This window comes from Oncorhynchus clarkii, unplaced genomic scaffold (genome assembly GCF_045791955.1).
Source record: "Oncorhynchus clarkii lewisi isolate Uvic-CL-2024 unplaced genomic scaffold, UVic_Ocla_1.0 unplaced_contig_1140_pilon_pilon, whole genome shotgun sequence".
Classification (NCBI taxonomy): domain Eukaryota; kingdom Metazoa; phylum Chordata; class Actinopteri; order Salmoniformes; family Salmonidae; genus Oncorhynchus; species Oncorhynchus clarkii.
Genome location: NW_027260861.1, coordinates 105637 through 130660, shown reverse-complemented (window position 1 = coordinate 130660; position 25024 = coordinate 105637). Strand labels below are relative to the sequence as shown.

Genomic DNA, 25024 nt, shown 5'->3' with positions numbered 1-25024 from the left:
GTTGTTCACTGCTCTAGTCTGCTTTACGGAACTAAAAAGTGGAACGGAACTATTCCGAGGACGACAGTGGTCCACTTCTAAGATGGCCGACAAGAAGAAAAAAAAAGGTCAAATCACAGCAGCTCTTTATTTGCTTTCCCTTCTTTACTCACATATTATAAATACTCCTCATCCACCAACTTTGATAAGAAGCCCACTACAATGTACGTCAGAGGCTGAGAGAAGACCGGGTAGGCTTACCAGTTACAGACCAGGGCTGCGTCTGAAATGGCACCCGGTTCCCTAGAAAGAAGAGACAGGAAATAGGGCATCCTTTTGGGCGCACCCTAAAAACACTAAGGGCAAGTGCCACCACCACCACTGGCGGTCACATGGCAGGATTCTCATAGTCCTGATGGAAGACCTGAGGGCCACTGCATAGCAGAGTCCAGAGGATTGAGTTCCAGATCAACCCAGAGCCTCCCTACTCCCCAGGGCACTTCTAGAAAGTATGGAGTGGTAACTGTAACCAATATGGTGATTACTTCACCTTGTTATAGTGCTCATACCTCCAAATCGGTCTCAGACCTAGATGATTGTCTAGGGATTGGGTGGGGTCGATTTGGGATTCAAGCCTAGATGGCAGGTACCCATTCACAGCCTAGCAATGATCTCACACATAAGTAGTCTTCCACCATAATGGGTTGCGTTCATTGGGGCATGCAACGGGAAGCTTTTAACATTTTGCAACGTGGAACCGAACATTAGCGTTTCTTATTCGGACCAAGTCCAGGTAGTTCCTCACGGTTTGTTTTCTTCCGTTTGGTGCCTAATGAACACAACCCAGCGCTGGAGAGAGGTACAACATGGTGGGGAAATAAACATGGCCGCCTCCACTGACTTAAAGCAGGGCATTGAAACCTGAGAGGTGGCTGCAGCAGATCGATCAAACAGATGATTACAGGAGGAGTCAGCAGGCTGCGTTTGCCTCTCTCACACGACTGCATTAAAACCAACGAGAACACATCAATCAGCCGCGTAGCACACGACTACACGTCCTCTCTGCCGCCACGTTGCCAACGTTACATTTAAAAAGAGAAAAAAAGTTGTCCAAAATAGTATTTACATCTTCAACACACATAAATGATGTTCCCTGACATACTGTCCGTGTAAGGCATGAGGCTCCGTAGACCTCTCTGTGCTTCAGGGATGAAACACCATACTGACATGCTCCTGTCCGCCACTCGGGAAAAGGAAATTGAGAAAAATTTTAAATTTAAAAAGTTAAAATGGGTCAAACAGCAGCCCCCAACCACATCTAGGAAACCAAGTGATAATAGTCACAATTAATAATGAAAAGACAGTTTTAAAACGGCTCGGAGGGACTGGAAGATAAATACAGCAGTCTGGAGTTACATTATCATTCCCCCAATTACAAGTCCATGTACTATATGAGAATACACTGTTCACATACTCTTTACAGCACTCTTGGTGACAGAGCCGATGGTTAGGAAAGGGGCGGGGCAGAGGGGCGTATACAAATGGTTAGGAAGGGGCGGGGCAGAGGGGCGTATACAGATGGGTGAGGGGGTTGTATATAGGGTCAGCATTGCATTCCCATGCCACCAAAGAGACCTAGGTAGGACTTGCAATTCCTTTTGTACAGGGCCCCCAGTCACGCTTTCACCTTTGAACTTCCCTCTACAAAGAAACTTACTGAGTCTGACCCCTCCAGAGCCTCCCCAAACCCTGCCCGACGACAGCAGCTGCCGTCCCATTACTGACCAATCACCAGAAGGCGAGACGAGAAATGTAGGTCACCTCTTCCCCTCATGATACCATTCAGAAAGAGTAAAGACACACCCTTAAATTCATATTTGATGAAAATATACAGTATTACAAACTGTATCAGGAAAAATAAAAATGCATAAATGAAAAATATATATCTTTTCAATTCATTATACAGAGACGTACACATTTCACCCAATTCTTTTTGGCTTTCTGTGTAATTCAGAGTGATGGACATACAGTATGTGTAAAGAGAGATTTTCTTCCTGCTGACAGACACTGTCCAATCAGAAAACTGGTACAGTGAGGAGTTTGAATCAGTTCAGTTTGTAGGAGTAGAGGGAGGGAAAAGGTTTGTTGGACCCGTGGGCGAGTTGACCATCTCCAGTTTGGGTGGACACCATCAACATCTTGAGTTCATATTACAAGCGCTTTCCCACGTGGCCTCTGTGAGCTGTCGTCAGTCTTTGGGGAAAGAAAGTTGGAGTTGTGTGGCAGATCAATTCCAGTCAGCTTTCTGAAAGGCCTTGGATTGGTGGGTGGGTGGAGAAGTCCCGCCTACCTCCTACCCTGGTGGGTGGAGGGGCCTGTCAGTCTGCCAGGATGATCTTGACAAAGCTGGCTACGTCCGTCTCTTTGGAGTCATGCAGGGTGAAAAAGGGGTGTTGCTGTAAAAAAATATATATGAGAAAACACCATGAGTCAACAATTCCTAAAAATAAACAGGAGTCCAACAGAAAGTACACATTTACACACAAGACTTAAACATATGTGGTTTAAATACAAGAACACATCCTCATGGTTTGACTAAACACTTGGGTAAGCCTGTCCTCTTGTGGACACATAACAAAGAGGAAACAGAGACAGGAAGTGAGCTTCTACAAAGATACTGTGAATGAAGAGAGAAAAACAACGCCTACAATCCAACCACATTACACCTATTCACCGGTCACCGATTTAAACAAATGCTGATGAGGATCTAAAACCAACCATTAGTTCTGTGTAGGCGGGTCTCTCGTTGGGTTTCTTTCTTAAGCTGCAGAGAGAAAACAAAACAAACAACTGAGAAACATACCTCAATACTGGACACTTCTTAAAATATACCTTTAGTAAGAGTCCCCAACACATCGAAGCCTGTTTGAGGACAACATTCTGATATCTGGGAAAACATTTCTAAAAATCCCAGGTTATCTCAGTTAGGAGATTCCCAGAATCAGAAAGGAATCAGCAGGAAATCCAGAATCCTCCAACCTGGGAAAGTTGCCGTAATTGTGCAACTCTAAGTACACCAAAACACATTTCCACCAGATAAGCTACAGCATGACATTTATAGAGTGGGCCAAGGCGGGACTAGGTCAGGACAACTGGGTCGTCCACAAAAATGGAGGTGGATTCATTTCCAGGTTGTCTTTTTCCCCCAGGGTGCATTCACACTGGGCAGATAAACAGATCTGATCATGTCTGGAGAAGGTTTAAATGCTTTCATTTAACCAGGAAGTCCCACAATCAGTCTCACCAACCACATATGTTGTAGCAGTCAGAGATGCACAGGCTGAAGGGGACCCAGGCCTGGACCCACAGGGAGGGGACAGCAGGACAGTGCCCAGGCCTGGACCCACAGGGAGGGGACAGCAGGACAGTGCCCAGGCCTGGACCCACAGGGAGGGGACAGCAGGACAGTGCCCAGGCCTGGACCCACAGGGAGGGGACAGCAGGACAGTGCCCAGGCCTGGACCCACAGGGAGGGGACAGCAGGACAGTGCCCAGGCCTGGACCCACAGGGAGGGGACAGCAGGACAGTGCCCAGGCCTGGACCCACAGGGAGGGGACAGCAGGACAGTGCCCAGGCCTGGACCCACAGGGAGGGGACAGCAGGGCAGTGCCCAGGCCTGGACCCACAGGGAGGGGACAGCAGGGCAGTGCCCAGGCCTGGACCCACAGGGAGGGGACAGCAGGGCAGTGCCCAGGCCTGGACCCACAGGGAGGGGTCAGCAGGGCAGTGCCACCTGGTGGTGTTTGGTTCAACTGCCTCATCAGTAAGGCCAGATAGGTAGCATCCCAAATAACACCCTATTCCCTATACAGTGCCCTACTTTTGACCAGGACTTTAAACCCTACTCCTATAGGTCCTGGTCAAAGGTAGTGCACTAAATAGTAGGGATGGGCGGTTTACATTTTACATTTTTTTTTAAAAACTGTTCGAGTTACTCGCAGGATTTTTTTCAGAGAACTCAGAATGGAGAATATATCTATTTTTTGTTACTTTTAGAACACACAGACCAATATGTGTGCGTATATCTATCTATTCAGTCAATAAAACAATTGCCATTTAAGATTCATTTTTTGAAAGCATAAAATCAACTGGTCATATTATATGGTGAAACAGAATCTTCTAAAAGGCAGTAACCTCAGCAGGGGCGCTTGCATGTAGAACTCTATGGCTTTGCAATGGCATTGCCTGGTTTTGTTCATTTCCTGAGCACTCATCACAGTCAAGACACCTATTTTAGAGCAAAAAACATGATCTAATATAACAAGAAAACACAACAGATTCTTTTTCCAAATGAAAAAAAAAGGGTTGCCAGTGTGAAGTGATGTGCATCAGGAACTGTTATTCTCAAACAGGGCTCGGTTTGGAACGGGGCTCGGTTTGGAACGGGGCTCGGTTTGGAACGGGGCTCGGTTTGGAACTTTGAAATTTCTTCAGGGTTACAAACCAAAATCTGTCTTTTCAATATAGGCCTACAGATGTTCCATTTAGTTTATTCTGCCTGTTCTTTGGAATTTTCTAAATGGATTAACAACATTGAACACTGATCACACTGATGAATTACAGCCACAACATCAGTTTGGTTTAATATGATTAGGCTTAATCATTCTTATGAAAATACACTAGTCTTTTTCAAACTAATGTTTCTGTATATTTTCAGCGTGGAAACATTCCACCAAATAGTTTTACAGTATTTGGGGAGAAAAAAGGTGACCCCTGGTTAAAAAAATGAGTTCTGATTTCCTTCCTTACTAAACAGAAGATGGTGCCATTTGGAATGCAGACAGGGAGAGAGAGATGGGCTCACCACTGGGAGCTGAAGTCCACAAACTCAGGGGAGAAGCGGCCCGAGGGCAGCTGTGGAGAGGGCTCATCCACTACCTGCTTCAGTTGCTGGAAGGGTGTACCCCACGAGTCATAGGGGAACTTCAGAATGGCCAGCTCAATCTGGGGCAGAGGACCAGACAGAGGTTTGTTATCCCACAAGAGGGAGGCAGTCAGGAGCTCATCTTTCAACTATGGAGACTGGTATTTACCGTCATAAAGAAACATGGGACAATACAGTAGAATCATCACTCAGACCAGGGTTGTATTCATTAGGACACACCGTTACAAACTAATGGTGCAACAGAAAACAATCACATAAATGCAGGTAGCCCCTCTCCGTTTCAGTCCCATTTTCTTGTTTGGTGCCTAATGAACATGACCCTGCTGTTGAAAGAATTGCTGATCATGTCTGTGACTCACCATTGTGCTGTGACTCACCATTGTGCTGTGACTCACCATTGTGATTCCTAGACTCCAGATGTCTGACTTAACGCTGTAGCCTTTCTGGTTGAGGTCGGGGTTTATCCGTTCCGGCTGAAACCGAGGGAATGAAAACACTATCAACACCATTACACAATGACACCAACGCCATCACATAAGAATACCATTGTAACATATAACAAGGATAAGAATACCACTGTAACATATAACAACGACATCATATAGGATAAGAATACCACTGTAACATATAACAAGGATAAGAATACCACTGTAACATATAACAAGGATAAGAATACCACTGTAACATATAACAACCACATCAACACAACAAGCACCAGTCCTATTTCATTCAGGCAGTGCGCTCCCAACCACTAGACCAGGGTCGTGTTAAGTATGTGTTGTGTTAGACGTTTTCCATGCGATGCCTACTGAACGTGGCCCAGACGGTGTCAGAGCCACCTCTCCTCTTCTCCCCAGTCCTCCTCACTATCGCTGTTCAACTGCCTCTTCAACACTCTCCCTGTCTTTCTGTTTAGTTTCTCTCTGGCATCAGTGGTTTCTTTCATCAGGATTATTCAGAAATTACAACAAAATACATCATCTGCTCAGAGGAGATCGTCACGTTTAGTATCTCAGGAACCACATCAATATGATGTAGCATCGTCACGTTTAGTATCTCAGGAACCACATCAATATGATGTAGCATCGTCACGTTTAGTATCTCAGGAACCACATCAATATGATGTAGCATCGTCACGTTTAGTATCTCAGGAACCACATCAATATGATGTAGCATCGTCACGTTTAGTATCTCAGGAACCACATCAATATGATGTAGCATCGTCACGTTTAGTATCTCAGGAACCACATCAATATGATGTAGCATCGTCACGTTTAGTATCTCAGGAACCACATCAATATGATGTAGCATCGTCACGTTTAGTATCTCAGGAACCACATCAATATGATGTAGCATCGTCACGTTTAGTATCTCAGGAACCACATCAATATGATGTAGCATCGTCACGTTTAGTATCTCAGGAACCACATCAATATGATGTAGCATCGTCACGTTTGATGTAGCATCGTCACGTTTAGAACCACATCAATATGATGTAGCATCGTCACGTTTAGTATCTCAGGAACCACATCAATATGATGTAGCATCGTCACGTTTAGTATCTCAGGAACCACATCAATATGATGTAGCATCGTCACGTTTAGTATCTCAGGAACCACATCAATATGATGTAGCATCGTCACGTTTAGTATCTCAGGAACCACATCAATATGATGTAGCATCGTCACGTTTAGTATCTCAGGAACCACATCAATATGATGTAGCATCGTCACGTTTAGTATCTCAGGAACCACATCAATATGATGTAGCATCGTCACGTTTAGTATCTCAGGAACCACATCAATATGATGTAGCATCGTCACGTTTAGTATCTCAGGAACCACATCAATATGATGTAGCATCGTCACGTTTAGTATCTCAGGAACCACATCAATATGATGTAGCATCGTCACGTTTAGTATCTCAGGAACCACATCAATATGATGTAGCATCGTCACGTTTAGTATCTCAGGAACCACATCAATATGATGTAGCATCGTCACGTTTAGTATCTCAGGAACCACATCAATATGATGTAGCATCGTCACGTTTAGTATCTCAGGAACCACATCAATATGATGTAGCAATCTCCTGAGAGGCACAGCTTGACCACGAAAAAGAACCTGCAATCTGGCCAACCAATGCCTGAAGAAGCCTGGCTGCAACCAGGGTCGTGTTCAGTCGGCACAAAATGGAAACGTAGGAGGTACCACGTTAACTTGTCCGATATGGAAGTTTCATTTGATTTCTTTACGTGTCAAACTTCTCTAAAACAGGGTTTCCTTTAGGAAAATGTGGAGCGGTACATTTGACCGGCAGCATTTTCATTTAAACAGACATTTGAGAAATGTGCTCATTCACGAAATGTAGACATTGGGTGTGTAATCTGATTAGGGAGTCCACCCACTGAAATCACTTTCAGATGATGGTTATTCGTTTAAACAGAACATTTGAGAAATGTAGACATTGGGTGTGTAATCTGATTAGGGAGTCCACCCACTGAAATCACGTTCAGATGATGGTTATTCATTTTAACAGAACATGCCACTCCAGGATGCAACGGTGTGCGTCCTTATAACCAAATTCTGATAAACAATTTGAAGATGTTAGAATGACTGTCACGTGTCCTTCTCCTCAGCCAACATCAGCAACATCACTCGCCTATGTCAATCTAGTACCCCCCCATAGCAGAAAAGTTGACCTATTCTATTGGTAGGCTTCTGGGACAGTTGTGGGGCGAAGGATTCCATCCAACCAGCAGGCCTGGGCTACATTAAAATAAAATAACGAGGCTGATGCGACAGAGCAGAACGTTAACTTCAAATGTCAATAAACCATTATTTATTCACATTATTAGCACAACAATGAGCACAAGGCAGTAGGTTATACGCGGATGTTTATTCCATAATGCAATTAGCATGAAAACACGGTTGTCAAAAATCACACACAATTTAGACAGAGGGGAGAACTAACGATGCAACAACTAGCACGGGTTGCTAACATGACTAGGATTGTGCCTTTGGCTACTGGACAATGAAAGAAAAGTTGAATATGCTACTGGTTTCAATGGCATATGGAAGTCTAAAATAATTGCCACCACGTTTCTATGGTGGGATTTTACTTTGAAGGAAGGTAAGACATGTCTCCTAACATGAAGTAAAACATTCAGGTTTCAAACAATTACATGTAAGTATGTTGTTTTCAAAATGTTACTGCCTCCAGCTCATTACAAAGTGGTGTGTGACGCACTGTTGCCTACACATACCGTTGCATATATAAATGGGAAACACAATTTACCACAAGTGGACTCCAATCAAGTTGTAGAAACCTCTCAAGGATGATCAATGGGAAACAGGATGCACCTGAGCTCAATTTCGAGTCTCACAGCAAAGGGTCTGGAAGCTTATGCAAGTAAGGTATTTCTATTTGTAATACATTTGCAAATATTTCTGCAAAAACTTGTTTTCGATTTGTCATTATAAAAATAAATGAATTTAATCCATTTTTAAATCAGGTCTGAATACTGTACTGAATGCACTGTAAGCGTGACCGGTCAAATGCTTTTCCGTCGACTGGTATTTCCATCAATCAACGGGCTAAAACACATTATTCTGCAATAGGAGTTTTTATTTTGTCCCTCGGCAACTACATTTTTTTTGGCTTTTCATAAATAAATTTTAAAAAGCCGTCTATTACCGGCTGACAGAAACCCTGTTGCCTACTGAACATGGCCGAGAAGGTGTCAGAGCGCACCCATTCCTACTCACCGCCATGTAGGGCTTGCAGCCGGCGTCCATGGTCTTGGCCACAGAGTCCACCAGGTGGCCGCTGATGCCGAAGTCACACATCTTCACCTGGCCCTGTGTGTTGATCAGCACGTTGGACGGCTTCACATCTGCACAAAGTTATAAAAAACAAACACATTTTAATCATCAGGAATAGTTTAGTCCCTCCAAGCGTGGCGGAGAGCAAATAATAAGTAATAATAATAATACAAATCAAATAAAGGGCCATTTCAGATCAACATGAGTAAAGGAGGTGATCGAGTGATGAGTAACCGTGCCCAAGACATGAAGACTTGTGTTAGCTTGGGGAGCTGTGTTTGCCTTGGCTTTAGCTCGGCAGGCTAACGAAACCGTATCATTAATTTACCTCGGTGTATCACTGACAGTTTGTTATGCAGATGCTCCAAAGCCTTGACGATCTGGAGAGAGAGAAGCAGTTACACACACACTGCATTTTAATGACATCACTCCGGATAACCCGAGGGAACTGTGTGCCTGTTCCTTATACAGCATCACAACAAGCTGCTGTGGACACTTCTTAAAGATGACCATATAAATCATATCAATAGGAAAGTGGACTACAGCATTATGCATGTCTTTCTGTTCTGTTCTCTCTCTCTGGCATCAGTGGTTTCTTTCATCAGGATTATTCAGAAATTAAAACAAAATACATCATCTGCTCAGAGGTCAGTGTGACGTTATACTGCAGCTATAAGCATTATTCAGCTACCCTGCAGGGTGGTGCTCATTAGGCACCAAACAGAATAAAAAAACTAAAACAGGGAGGGACTATCTGGACCAATAAGAAACTCATTTCAAACAGAATAAAAAAAACTAAAACAGGGAGGGACTATCTGGACCAATAAGAAACTCATTTCAAACAGAATAAAAAAAACTAAAACAGGGAGGGACTATCTGGACCAATAAGAAACTCATTTCAAACAGAATAAAAAAAACTAAAACAGGGAGGGACTATCTGGACCAATAAGAAACTCATTTCAAACAGAATAAAAAAAACTAAAACAGGGAGGGACTATCTGGACCAATAAGAAACTAATTTGTTTTCCATTGCAAATCATTTTTAAAATGATCTCCATTGATGAACACGACCCAGGTGTCCGCTCACCGCTACAGTGATCTTCCCCAGGATGTCTTCAGGGATGGTCATGCCTTTATCGATCACCTGCTTGTAGAACTTATCCAGAGACGTGTCCATCAGCTCCATGCAGATCCACACGTCACCCTGGCAACGCAGAGACAACACCTATTACTGTACAACTACCTCTTTAAAATACTCAGCCTGTTTGTTTTCTCTCTCTGGCATCAGTGGTTTATTTCATCAGGATTATTCAGAAATTACAACAAAATACATCATCTGCACAGACGTCAGTGTGACACACACAAAAACACACAAATAAAAACAAAATCAGTCCTTCCATGACTAATACAGAGGAGACTACTTTTAATCGTAGTTTGAAAACCCAACTGAATTGAAAATGTATTTGAGGGAAGAAAGAAGTGGCCAAGTGAAAGCCAGCCTAGCCACAGGCTTCCACCATAATGTCGTTTTCACAGGTTAGTTTTTTCCATTTATGTTTTGAGGTTGGACTTTTACCACGTATAGTACTTTAGCACGTAGGGCGCACTGACTGGTGTCATCTCGTTAGTCCGCACGTGTTACACCTGTGCTGGTTCTCCCCCATCTCGTTAGTCAGCACGTGTTACACGTGTGCTGGTTCCCCCCATCTCGTTAGTCAGCACGTGTTACACCTGTGCTGGTCCCCCCCCATCTCGTTAGTCAGCACGTGTTATACCTGTGCTGGCCCCCCCCCCATCTCGTTAGTCAGCACGTGTTACACCTGTGCTGGTCCCCCCCCCCATCTCGTTAGTCAGCACGTGTTACACCTGTGCTGGTTCCCCCCCATCTCGTTAGTCAGCACGTGTTACCCCTGTGCTGGTTCCCCCCATCTCGTTAGTCAGCACGTGTTACACCTGTGCTGGTTCCCCCCCCATCTCGTTAGTCAGCACGTGTTACACCTGTGCTGGTTCCCCCCCCATCTCGTTAGTCAGCACGTGTTACACCTGTGCTGGTCCCCCCCCATCTCGTTAGTCAGCACGTGTTACACCTGTGCTGGTTCCCATCTCGACACCCCCATGAGTGACCTTCAGAACCCCTCCTAAAACCCACCCGTTTCCTTTTGGTTGTTCTCAGTGACTCTTAGTTCCCCTTTCGGTTTGAGTGACAATTGTTGGTTTTCTTGCTGGGGAAAGTAACAACCTGTTAAGTCTTTTCCAACCAGTTGATGAAGGGAATGAAACAAGGACAGGTTTTCCTTATTACCAATTCAAATTAAGTCCAGATAACTCCATCTTAATTTGACGGTGTGCTAGCTGTTTACACAAGTAACCCAATTCAGAAATTTGGCCAATAATTGGTATTTTGAACAATCAGAATTTTTGCCAATAAATGGGCAAAATACAATAATTGGGCTGCCTGTGTAAACCCAGGCTGTGCTACAGATGTGGTGCTGAGTGACAGTGTCCAGGCAAACCCAGGCTGTGCTACAGATGTGGTGCTGAGTGACAGTGTCCAGGCAAACCCAGGCTGTGCTACAGATGTGGTGCTGAGTGACAGTGTCCAGGTAAACCCAGGCTGTGCTACAGATGTGGTGCTGAGTGACAGTGTCCAGGCAAACCCAGGCTGTGCTACAGATGTGGTGCTGAGTGACAGTGTCCAGGCAAACCCAGGCTGTGCTACAGATGTAGTGCTGAGTGACAGTGTCCAGGCAAACCCAGGCTGTGCTACAGATGTGGTGCTGAGTGACAGTGTCCAGGCAAACCCAGGCTGTGCTACAGATGTGGTGCTGAGTGACAGTGCCCAGGCAAACCCAGGCTGTGCTACAGATGTGGTGCTGAGTGACAGTGTCCAGGTAAACCCAGGCTGTGCTACAGATGTGGTGCTGAGTGACAGTGTCCAGGTAAACCCAGGCTGTGCTACAGATGTGGTGCTGAGTGACAGTGTCCAGGTAAACCCAGGCTGTGCTACAGATGTGGTGCTGAGTGACAGTGTCCAGGTAAACCCAGGCTGTGCTACAGATGTGGTGCTGAGTGACAGTGTCCAGGTAAACCCAGGCTGTGCTCCAGATGTGGTGCTGAGTGACAGTGTCCAGGTAAACCCAGGCTGTGCTACAGATGTGGTGCTGAGTGACAGTGTCCAGGCAAACCCAGGCTGTGCTACAGATGTGGTGCTGAGAGCTGACCTCTCTGAAGAGAGCGCCGTAGAAGGTGACCGTGAAGAAGCAGTCCACGGTCCTCATGGAGATGTCCAGGTCCATCAGCAGTCTCTTCTGCTCCAGGGTGTTCACTGTGGCCCGGATCCTCTGGGGGGGGCAGTCACAGAAATACAATCACTAGAAGGAACAAAGCCCTTTGGCTCAGACCACGGCAATTTGAATGGAAGACTCACAGGAACACTAACTATCTCTTCCATAATGTATCTATTTTATTTTTGTGTGTAAATTACATATAGTTCAGGGGCATTCTTGTTAAAGATGATGACTTCCCGGTGAAAATAAACTTTAAATTTGGTATGACATCTGCATACGACACCATAACCTCATCTATTACCGTTAAACGACCTGTTTTTTTCTCTCTGGCATCAGTGGTTTCTTTCATCAGGATTATTCAGAAATTAAAACAAAATACATCATCTGCTCAGAGGTCATTCATTGTCCCGTTTGGCTTGACAATAAAAACATATTTAACCTTTATTTACCTATTTAACCTTTATTTACCTAGTTAAGAACAAATTCTTATTTACAATGATGGCCTACCCCAGCCAAACCCTAACCTGGACAAAGCTGGGCCAATTGTGCGCCGCCCTATGGGAGTCCCAATCACGGGCGGTTGCGATAAAGCCTGGAATCGAACCAGGGTCTGTAGTGACGCCTCTAGCACTGAAATGCAGTGCCTTAGACCGCTGTGCCACTCGGGAGCCCAAAATGACCATAGGAGTTGTCTGTGTTGGTCAGGAGTGTTGATGTTGAGATAGAGCTGTGTGGCTCGTCTTTAAAAGTGACACGCACACTTATATAATCAACATCTCAGATATGTAAATAGAAAATGTCTGTTTTGACTTTTGAAAACATCTAATAAACATCTCTGATAAAGTGCCGTCGGAAAGATCTCAGATCCGTAGACTCTTTACACATTTTGTTACGTTACAGCCTTATTCTAAAATGGATTCAGTAATTCAGAAATAATGAATGAATGAAATACCTTATTCACATCAAGGGGTCTGAATACTTTCCGAATGCAATGTACAGAAATCTAAAATGTCTGTTTCAGTAGAAGGCAACATTTTGAAACATTCAGATACACATATGCTATGTAGAACAAACACACCTCTGACATAAGGAATCGTGTTGTCTCTATTCCTGGCATTTCTATCTGCAACGTTCCATAACATTGGCTCATTAAACATGCACCCTGGAGCACTCCACCCACCTTGACGGCCATGATAAGCCCACTGGGCACATGTCTCATCTTGTCCACCACGCCATACGCTCCTCTACCCAGCTCCCCAATCTGCTCCAAGTCATCTGCCTTCATAACAAAGTTCTGACCAGAGGGAGAAACACAGTGGAGAGAGACAGAGGTCTATCAGCCAATCACATCACGTTCAACCAATACATGCAAAAGAGAAAACCCCAGAGTCGTGTTCATTAGGCCCCATCGGAAAACAAAAATACATATTTCGTATTGGACCCAGGTGGTTTAGTTTAGGATTTCTGAGTCAGGTAATGACATCACCATTTTGACACCAAAACCATATACTTATCGTTGACTACAGTACAACTCTCTTCAACACTCTCCCTGTCTTTCTGTTTAGTTTCTCTCTGGCATCAGTGGTTTCTTTCATCAGGATTATTCAGAAATTAAAACAAAAGTAAGTGCTTCTTATAGGACCAGTCCAGGGGTGTAAGCATTAGTCCAAAGTTACAAAACATGACTTTCTATTGGACAAATTCAGGTCCGGCCCCATTCCGGTTAAGAAACGTTTTCCAACAGAATTGGCGTAATGAATACACCCCAAGCAACCCCTCGCTGTTTCAGTCCGTTTTCGTCCGTTTGGTGTCTAATGAACATGACCCAAGTAAAACCACAAAAGGTGATAGAAAGTGAAGTACTACAGTCTGAGCACAACGTTCCTCCCTTCCCTACCTTTTCTCCAATGGTAACACAGGCTTTGGAATCCAGATCTCGAGGGGGGCTGAGGAGAGAGGATAGGTAGTGGGATTAATACCATGCATTCGTTTAAAGATGTGACATCGATATCAAACTTAACACAAACAACTAATGCTCTTTCTTATTGAACATCCCACTGTACGACTGTAGTTTGACAAGATGCTATGTGAAACCTGGGTGGTAGAATTTAGGGTGTGAAAGAGGAGGTTCAGGTAATGACATCTGCATATAAAACCATAACCACATCCTCTATTACTGTACAGCTACCTCTCCCTGTTTCTTTTGTTAGCTTCTCTCTGGCATCAGGGGTTTTCCTCTTCACCATTATTAAGAAATTAAAACACACACATCACCTGCACTGAGGTCCTCTTCACCATTATTAAGAAATTAAAACACACACATCACCTGCACTGAGGTCCTCTTCACCATTATTAAGAAATTAAAACACACACATCATCTGCACTGAGGTCCTCGTCACCATTATTAAGAAATTAAAACACACACATCACCTGCACTGAGGTCCTCGTCACGTTTGTGACAAACACACAGCAGTGGCTAATTTCCAGGGCATCTTTTTTGGAGTCGTGCTGCACAGATGATGAGCTCTCACAATATCCGGAGAAGTGTTTAGCCCACCATCTCAGAAACCACGTTAATATGATGTAGCGATCTTCTGAGATGCACAGCGCGACCACGAAAAAGACACCCTGGAATCCGGCCAACCAATGACAGAGAAGAAGCCTTACGCTGCGGCTGCAGGTGGGGGCTGATCAAAGACCTCTTTGGAGAGCTTGAGGCCTGGGTTCTTCTTCTTTCCTATGAGAGGAGAGGAAAGATCAGCCTAGTTCTTTAAGAAAACTTATCTATACCATGACCTGTCAATTCTTACTTTCAATAAAGCAGAACAGAGAAACCCCCAGTTGAACCATGTGTTGTGAGAATGCTTGGTACTGTTTTTGGTGTGGACTTCCGAATAGTACCGTAACGTGTTAGTGACTGTACAGCTCCATTTGTTATCTACCCAGAGATTACTCAACAATAGAAAACAGGTGAACGACTCGCTCATAAATCAGAACGATGACACAGAGAGCGAGAAAGCACAAACAGATTACCTCACTCATTTACCCTCAGTTGTCTAACCCTATTGTCATACAAGCAGCAATTTAACCGCCTTGGTTTGTCCCAACCAAAGTCTCAACCATAATCAGAGGAATACTCACTGAACAGTGACTCATGTTAGCTCCTGCAGTAGGTCTGCTTCTGCCTACACAATGGAGACCAGAGACCTCTCCTGTGTGAAATGCACACTACAGTGCATTCATTAACACTGTTCACAAGCAACAAGTGGGGACTTCTCATCCAGGCTAGGGTAATGGGACCATGGGGTTGTTGTTTTACAACAGCAACTGAAGGAACATGGGATTCAGCCGAGGACTGTGCCTCTATAGTCTAAACATGGACCCCTTTCTCCTCTCCTGATCGGCACAACATTGGATGAGTGGGAGTGATGCAGCAGAAAGATATTTAGGATCTGCTCTCATCCGGGCCTGAGGCAGGTTGATTTCTGCCAGCTATTGGCAGGTACATTTGCAGAGGTCCTGTTAAATGCAGAATTCTGGGTTTTCACACAGACAAAAAAGAAAAACGCAAAATAAAAATCTTGCTGCGTTTTGTAAAATGCTGGTTTAAATGCTTTTTTTGTGCCTAGACTAATTTTGTGCTTCAGTTGCACTTCACTCAGATGAGAATACATGAAACAGGCATTCTATCAGCAGACAGCACTCTGAACTGACTCTCTGTTTTACTTTTCTCTGGTAAAATGCATGATTAGCTTCCAGTAAAACATCCGGAAATGTAGCTAGCGACATTCTTTCTATGATAAACAATAGAAATTTGATGGCCATGTATCGTTTTTTGCTAAAAAAATAAATAATAATAACACACAAATATATATATATAGCTAGCTTTTTCATTGTAAGCTCATTTACTTGTGTGGCTGAATGCCAAATAGAGTTGCACTTTATTGTCATCTGATGAATGAAGCTATTTTCTGCCGAATGTCTTGCACTAATGTATTTTCTGTGAAGGTAAACTATATTTTTATGCCCCTGATCACTACTGAAGCAAAATAATAACAAAATAAAATGCAGGTGAAATGGTTTTAAAAAGGCAGATTTGATGGACTGCGTTTTGAAGATGCAGCTTTATGAACTCTAAAGCGACCCCATGCATGTCTTCTACACCAGCCACCTTGGCAGGTAGCCAATTACAGGCTCTGCTCCATGTTGGTAGATCTGTGTTGGAAAGAACACGAGGAAATGACGACACTTGAGACCATTGAGATGCATCCTGGTACGTGTCCTGAACAACAACTGTCATTGACCTGGACATGATGATGTTCCCTCTAACCCAGACGGGCCATTAGGCAAGGAAGCACCACATAACCAAAAGTATGTGGACACCTGCTCACTCCAAACCATGGGCGTTAATATGGAGTTGGTCCACCCTTTGCTGCTATAACATTCTCCACAATTCTGGGAAGGCTTTGTTACCAAAGCCCCTTATACCACCCACCACTGCGACCTGTATGCTCTAGTCGGCTGGCCCTCGCTACATATTCGTCGCCAGACCCACTGGCTCCAGGTCATCTATAAGTCGATGCTAGGTAAAGCTCTGCCTTATCTCAGCTCACTGGTCACGATAACAACATCCACCCGTAGCACGCACTCCAGCAAGTACATCTCACTGGTCATCCCCAAAGCCAGCACCTACTTTGGCCGCCTTTCCTTCCAGTTCTCTGCTGCCAATGACTGGAACTAATTGCAAAAAAATATAAAAATAAAACAAAAATCGCTGAAGCGGCAGACATATTTCCCTCATTAACGTTAAACATCAGCTATCTGAGCAGCTAACGGATCGCTGCAGCTGTACATAGCCCATCTGTAAATAGCCCATCTAATCTACCTACCTCATCCCCATATTGTTTTTATTTACTTTTCAGCTCTTTTGCACATCAGTATTTCTACTTGCACATCACCATCTGCTCATCTATCACTCCAGTGTTAATCTGCTCAATTGTAATTACTTCACTACTATGGCCTATTTATTGCCTTACCTCCTCACGCCATTTGCACACACTGTATATAGACTCTCTTGGGTTATTTGACTGTATGCTTGTTTATTCCATGTGTAACTGTTGTTTGTGTCGCACTGCTTTGCTTTATCTTGGCCAGGTCACACAGTTGTAAATGAGAACTTGTTCTCAACTAGCCTACCTGGTTAAATGTGGGGCGGCAGGGTAGCCTAGTGGTTAGAGCGTTGGACTAGATTCGGATGGCCGTTTTATGTGTGGATTAATTGTCGGAGTAGAGGACCTTGTGCATTTCAGTTAAAATAACTCAATGTTTATATCCCAGGACAAATTAGCTAGCAACAGCAAGCTAGCTAAATAGGACAAATTAGCTAGCTTTTCGACCTGTCCCCAAATTAATGTCATCGGTTCAGAGTTTGTTTTGATATTTTAACCTGTGTGTTGTGATCGTGTTTGGTGTAAGGGGGACAAAATAAATGTATGCACGATAGCACGCGCAGCCGGTTTGGGTTCCGTGTAAGGCCATTTTACTGCCAACGTTTGTCTATGGAGATTGCATGGCTGTGTGCTCGATCTTATACACCTGTCAGCATGGGGTGTGGCTGAAAGAGACCGATCCACTCATTTGAAGGGTTTCCACATACCTTCGTATATAGTGTACATTGGCTCAGAAGTAACCAGACACTTAAACACCACTTGCTGTTTAAAGCTTCCAATGGCTCCCTGTACCACTAACAACTGGGAAAAAGGGCTGCAGAGAGCATCAGAGACACCCTTCATAAACGCAAGGCAGTGCAGCGTTATGCAATGTTTCAAGTGAAGCATTTAGGTTGGGTGTGCTGTGTTGGCTGGGTAATACAGTGCAGCCTAACCGTGGGTGGATTCTCTGCAGTACATACACAGTACATGCAGTACATACACAGTACATACACAGTACATACACAGTACATGCACAGTACATGCACAGTACATGCACAGTAGGCTAAATGTTAGCAAATAACCTACATATCTGGAGGAAAGCAAGTTCGTATAGACTGGACTGGTAGCATCTCGTGCTCTCCTCAGATGAGCCACTGCAGACATCCAGCTTCCCAATAAGACGAGATTCTTTGACTTCCCAGTGAAATACAGTGAGGGGAGATTCATTGACTTCCCAGTGAAACACAGCGAGGGGAGATTCATTGACTTCCCAGTGAAACACAGCGAGGGGAGATTCATTGACTTGTGCTATGCTCACATGCACCCAGCAGAGTAAAAATAGATGTTCATTTCCTCCGTCGAGCTAAAAAAAGAGCATTCAAAACCTTCTTAAAATGACCTAGAACAACAGTATAAAAACAGCCTTTGTCCCAACTGAAGTAGCATGGCCTTACTCGCCTTCATTCACTTTCTCCAAAATATCGCTATTTTTAAAACCAGCCATAGAAAGCTGGTTGCAAATTTGGTTTAATATTTGTTCAGTGTTTTCTGGTGGATTAAACAAATATTGTTAAACTCAACAACAACAAAAAATAACGTTTTTGAAAAATATGTTTAAAAATGGTTTAATATTTGTAAATGATATAAATAGGACGGGTGGAATTGTTAACAAAAATATGGAAATGTCTGCTGTATTCAAAATTACAACCAACTGACTGCAGCATCACTGCAAAAATGGAGGCGGCAAGTGGAAAGGGGAGGAGTTAAGGATTCACAAAACCACGCCGGATTCAAAACTGAGTTTTTACAATTCAAATTATACAACATTTTTGCAACCAATACAACTGTTATGTTATATATATATATATATATAAAATACACACACACACAACCAGTCAAAAGTTGACACCTACACATTCCACACTTTATTTGTACTATTTTCTACATTGTAGAATAATAATGAAAACATCAAAACTATGAAATAACACATATGGAATCATATAGTAACAACAAAAAAGTGTTAAATATCAAATATATTTTGATTTGTTTGAGATTCTTCAAAGTAGTCACCCTTTGCGCACACTTGGCATTCTGTCAACCAGCTTCATGAGGTAGTCACCTGGAATTAATTTCAACACACAGGTGTGCCTTGATAAAAGTGAATGTGGAATTTCTTTATGCGTTTGAGCCAATCAGTTGTGCTGCGACAAGGTAGGGGTGGTACACAGAAGATGGTATTTTACCAACTAGGGCTAAGTCCATACTATGACAAGAACAGGTCAAATAAGCAAAGAGAAACAACAGTCCATCATTACTTTAAGACATGAAGGTCAGTCAATCCATAACATTTCAAGAACTTCTAAAGTTTCTTCAAGTGCAGTCGCAAAAACCAAGTGCTATGATGAAGCTGGCTCTCATGAGGACAGGAAAGACAGACCCAGCGTTACCTCTGCTGCAGAGGATAAGTTCCTTAGAGTTAAACTGTACCTCAGATTGTAGCCCAAATAAATGCTTCACAGAGATCAAGTAACAGACACATCTCAACATCAACTGTTCAGAGACTGCATGAATCAGGCCTTCATGGTCAAATTGCTGCAAAGACACCACTACTAAAGGACACCAACAAGAAGAGACTTGCTTGGGCCAAGAAACACGAGCAATGGACATTAGACCAGTGGAAACCAAATTTGAGATTTTTGGTTCCAACCGCCATGTCCTTGTGAGATGATCTCCGCATGTGTGGTTCCCACCGTGAAGCATGGAGGAGGTATGATAGTGTCACCAGCAAAGCACCGTCTGTGATTTATTTAGAATTCCATGCACACTTAACCAGCATGGCTACCACAACATTCTGCAGCGATACACCATCCCATCTGGTTTGCACTTAGTGGGACAATCATTTGTTTTTCAACAGGACAATGACCCAACACACCTCCAGGCTGTTTTTGTATTTATTTTTATTTCACCTTTATTTAACCATGTAGGCTAGTTGAGAACACCTTTATTTAACCAGGTAGGCTAGTTGAGAACAAGTTCTCATTTACAACTGTGACCTGGCCAAGATAAAGCAAAGCAGTGTGACACAAACAACAACACAGAGTTACACATGGAAAAAACAAACATACAGTCAATAATACAATAGAGAAAGTCTAAATGCAGTGTGTGAAAATGAGGTAGGATAAGGGGGGTGACGCAATAAATAGGCCATAGTGGCAAAATTATTCCAGTATGGCAAATTAAACACTGGGGTGATAGATGTGCAGAAGATGAGTGGGCAAGTAGCGGTACTGGGGTGCAAAGGAGCAAAATGAATAACAATATGGTGATGAGGTATTTGTATGGGTTATTTACAGACTGGCTATGTACAGGTGCCGTGATCTGTGAGCTGCTCTGACAGCTGGTGCTTAAAGTTAGTGAGGGAGATATGAGTCTCCAGCTTCAGAGATTTTTGCAGTTCGTTCCAGTCATTGGCAGCAGAGAACTGGAAAGAAAGGCGGCCAAAGGAGGAATTGGCTTTGGGGGTGACCAGTGAAATATACCTGCTGGAGCGCGTGCTGCAGGTGGGTGGTGACCAGTGAGCCGAGATAAGGCGGAGCTTTACCTAGCAACAACTTATAAATTACCTGGAGCCAGTGGGTTTGGCGACGTATATGAAGTGAGGGCCAGCCAACGAGAGTATACAGGTCACAGTGGTGGGTAGTATATGGGGCGTTGGTGACAAAACGGATGGCACTGTGATAGTGGTTTGCTGATGTCAAGGGTGTGAACAGAGTGCCCCATGAAGCCGGTGGGGTTATGGTATAGGCATAAGCTACAGACAACGACACAGACAACGACACATTTTATCGATGGCAATTTGAATGTACAATACCGTGGTGAGATCCTGAGTCCCATTGTGAGGCGCATTTTAAAAATGTTTTTAAAGGTATCTGTGACCAACAGATGCTTATCTGTATTCCCAGTCATGTGAAATCCAAATGCATTTCAATTGACTGATTTCCTCACTGTAATTTAGTAAACTCAATGAAATTGTTGTTAATATATATTGTTTTTTATAAAAAATATATATATGGGGGATTGGAAATGATGCAGACAATTACATTGTTAGAAGCCACAATCTGCAATATTAAAGCTGATCCACAGCGCAACATTGTTTTAAGCATGGCAAGAAACTATTTCGTTTGGCTAAATACTGCCCTTAGCTCGTAATGCATAGCTAAAATGCATGGCAGAAACGGATCTTACGTGGCACTCTATTTCAGCTGAACTCCCTGACATACAGTATACCTTGAGTGTCTGAGGTCACATATTTGACTAGTAGACAGCTAGGCCCACATCAGGCCTCATTTCAATGAAGGAGCTATTAAAAATCCTACAACTCTAAGCATTTCAGGCATGGGACTATGCAGTATCCAACACTTTCTTTGTGGGAATGTCTGACGTCGACGAAACCAAGTTGGAAGTTCTCATGTTACAAATGGTAGCCCATATGGACGATGCTTACTGTGTTAACTTCCTCGGGGTGGGGGGTGGGGGGGGGGGGCAGGCAGGTGTGCACTCCCCTCTAGTGCCTGTATCCAGGCAAGAGAGGATGACTCCCAACCAAACAAGACATCCTTTCTGAATAGCTGTCACGTGATCCTTCGGGAAGCATGATGTCATTGGGCATAGCTCTCCTCCAGCTTTCTGAACCCCTGGTACATCCACCTGAACCCTAAACCCAGCCAAATAAGCTTACTGCACGACAACCCTTTGGTTATAGACAGTGGGCTTACACTCCACTATACGAGTTGCTTTGCCATCAGCATCGTGTCAATGTGACATTCTACCTGCTACACAGATGGTTTTGTAAAGCGTTGTAAAATAACGAGTGGTGTGTGTATAGTCAAGGCCATATGTAACCAAAATCAACTTTATTTTTCCATTCAATTCACAAGATGGAATGAATGTGCGCGTCAGCCATCGATTCTTGAGTTTGGACGCCGCCATCAGACATGACACAAGTCTCCCCTCAACGGCCTGAACCATGCACAACAAGAGCCTATAGGCGGTAAACTGAAATAATTGATGCTGACTAATCTAGCTACAGCCGTAGCTGTGGTGTGTGTCTCATGTTACAGGTGATTCACTACCTTCTAGAGGAAAATAACCCCACCCGGCTTTAGTCACAGACAGGTGCACTGGTTTGAAGACTCCTGCACAAGGTATGCTATGTCTTCTGTGTAAAGATGAATACTCAGAATTCTTGGGCAGCCCATTGGATGACGGCGTGAATAGCTGGGTCACGAGCCACCATCAACCCGCTTAAACCGGCAACGATGAAGCTACCAAGTAACAGGTTATTTTTTCACCCTGGACAAGCAGCAGTGCTCTCTCACTGTCAAGAGTTTCTGTGCATGTGCACAGGTTCACGTCACACTCCTACAACGTGGTAGGTACGGGACCAAAATAGCAGAGACGTTTAGCCTTGTGCTTCACTGTTCTTAGTTGTTGTCGAAATCGGCCCGATATTGCTGCGTGAAACTCATTTCCATCTCAAATGACTCAAGCAAACAGCAAAGTTATCTTAAAGAGAAAAAACATGAATAAAACAACACATCAAAATGCCTCTCCCCTGTCTGACCCAAATAACTCTGGGGCATAAGTACATGTACTGATGTGTGGGTAACTCAGTAATGTGTGTAACTGTCAGTAGGACCTTTTTAGGGTTCTATTGTTATGTAAGATGTGTAGTTCAGTCGTTCTTGTCTATTGACGTTCTGGGATTATGTTATGGGTTTTTTGTGGATCCCCAGGAAGAGTAGCTGCTGCTTTAGCAACAGCTAATGGGGGATACGAATAAAATACAAATTAGTTTACCTCTAAACCTAGTCCTGGACTACAACGCACTTTCCATGGAGATAAACCATCCCAGGATGGGACTGGCTGCCTGTCAGAAGGCACACCGGTCAGACCGTGTTAACCCACTGTGCTAAAGCCTAGCCCTGTCTGTAAATCAGTCTGGATAAGAGCGTCTGCTAAATTACTAAAAGATCAATGTAAAACAAAAACGGGGTGCTTGAAAATGTGTCACATTGCAGCTGACATTTCTTGTATGGGCAGGGCAAACACCATTGTAGAAGAGTGCTTTATTTGTTGTAAAAACCATCCTTAAGCAACAGCAACTTGAAATGAACAAACAAGCATTGCAAAGCACTTAAGCCAACTCCACCCAATACCTTAAACAAAGTGAAACTGACTACAGCGGTCAAGAAAAGTCCAGACACAACGGAAAACCCAGGGCTCATCCTACACTTTTACTATAAGCAAACAGGCTGTTGCTGCTCCCGAAAGAAAGGTGAGCACCAATAACGTCAGCATAGCACAACAGTGTAGCAGCTGTACAACCACAGGTTGCAGAAGTCGCTGGAAGTACAAGTCAACACATGCATTCAGGTAGCTAGGCTATAGAGGGGCTGCCTGTGATAGCATAATAGTCAGTGAGCAGGCCTCTCACAATCCTGGTGGTAATGCCAGTTAGGATTGTGTAGATCAGCACTTCCCAAATTGGTGCTGGGGACTTCAAGGGGTGCATGTTTTGTTGTTTGCCCTAGCACTACACAGCTGATTCAAATAATGAATGCTTGATAATCAGTTGATATTTTGAATCAGCTGTGTAACGGTTAGTGTTAAGGCAAAAACCAAAATGTGTACCCCTTGGGATCCCCAGGACAAGAGTTTTGGAAACGATGGTGTAGCATAATATCACATCATCAACAACATAATGTCCCCATGTGTGACGTAGGAGGGCCTTGATTTATTTTCCACCAGGTGTTTTTAATTCAGCATTGCTTGTTGCTAGCTAACTACACATCACTTAGTGTCAGAGGGAGACCTAACTAACTGTATGATAGATCAGGCATTTGTAGAAAATGTGCGAGACAAATATAAGTGAACAACTATTGCAAGAATGCGTGAGAGACGACGCACACGGTAATATTAGACCAAGTAACGCTGTCGGAAAAATACATGACTCATGGTTTCCCATCAAAACGACAAGTCGCGAGGCATGGCATGCGTGCTCCCAATAAAATAACGCACGCGATATAGTTAACGTTACATCGATACCGGTGTGGCTAGCTACGCACTTTTCGTTTGGTCGAATAGACAATGCTATAGGTAACGTTAACTCGGTAGGAAGGTAGCTAACGAACAAGCAACAGTTGCAATTTACAGACCCAAGTAGCCTAACTAACGTTAGCAACGTTATCGCGTGTTCACAAATTGTTTAAATTTCCAGGAATTGACAGGAAACAGCCAACCACGGGGAATCCGCATACATTTTATGGTTTCTAACCAGGTTACAGAGAAATGCAATTAGGCACCACATTACAACTTGTACCGTAGCTAGCTGGAGTTAGCTAGCAACTTTGTACAAGGACAGACCCTAACGTTAAGCCGGAAACGAACTGATATTTTAAAAAACGTCTAATGCAATGACGCAATACATAACCCTGACTTCCAGCAATGCATCTTTATCGGAAATTCAGTCTTGTTGCACGATTAACATTATTGTTAAAATTCTTACCTCCTTTCGAAAGAGACATTTCCCCCTTTGCTTTGACGAGGGGGAGGGGAAGCACAAAGACTTTTTTACTCCCTCCCTCCCTGCATCTACCCCGCTCAGAAGCTGCGGCTTGTCCTGCAACTACGATGCAAGTCTGTTTCAATCTTCATGCATGTTGTGTTAGTTTGTCTCCGTGTCGCAGGGCTTCTAGTTAAAAAAAAAAAGTTATAAACCGAAAGCACATATGAATTCCGGGGAATTTAACTCGATAACGTTACATTACCAAACTGTACACTTTTTAGACAGCGAAGAAGTGGTCGGATTCGTTTTTCATAGCCCGGTGCTCCGGATGTGTGGAGATTTTTATTCAGGACCAATGGAATGGTCTAAAATGAGTCAACCCTGTTTATCCGGGGCACCGGGCTATGCAAAACGAACTCGATCAATCTGACATCTGAAAGCTCGAGCGTCAAATGCGTTATGACGTTTTTCCTCCCTGTGTTGTACATAG

The 25024-nt window shown here is 43.7% G+C and overlaps 1 protein-coding gene across 1 annotated transcript; it reads right to left on the bottom strand.

The window, feature by feature from the left end:
• Positions 1-108: 108 nt before the first annotated feature.
• LOC139401957 (dual specificity mitogen-activated protein kinase kinase 6-like) lies at positions 109-24969 on the bottom strand. The gene is made up of 12 exons (XM_071145983.1): positions 24535-24969; positions 14704-14773; positions 13934-13982; positions 13217-13330; positions 11971-12090; positions 9837-9953; positions 9078-9129; positions 8693-8820; positions 5321-5398; positions 4845-4984; positions 2758-2803; positions 109-2435 (listed from the first exon to the last, which is right to left on the bottom strand). Exons 1-12 carry the CDS (start codon positions 24551-24553, stop codon positions 2358-2360), a joined length of 1011 nt encoding a protein of 336 aa, XP_071002084.1. The 5' UTR covers positions 24554-24969; the 3' UTR covers positions 109-2357.
• Positions 24970-25024: the final 55 nt, after the last annotated feature.

Coding starts and splice junctions, on each gene's coding strand:
- LOC139401957 (XM_071145983.1), bottom strand. Junction 13,983..14,703: donor CCCCCACCTGCAGCCGCAGC/GTAAGGCTTCTT, acceptor CTCTCTCCTCAG/CCCCCCTCGAGATCTGGATT. Junction 12,091..13,216: donor GGCTTATCATGGCCGTCAAG/GTGGGTGGAGTG, acceptor TGCCCCCCCCAG/AGGATCCGGGCCACAGTGAA.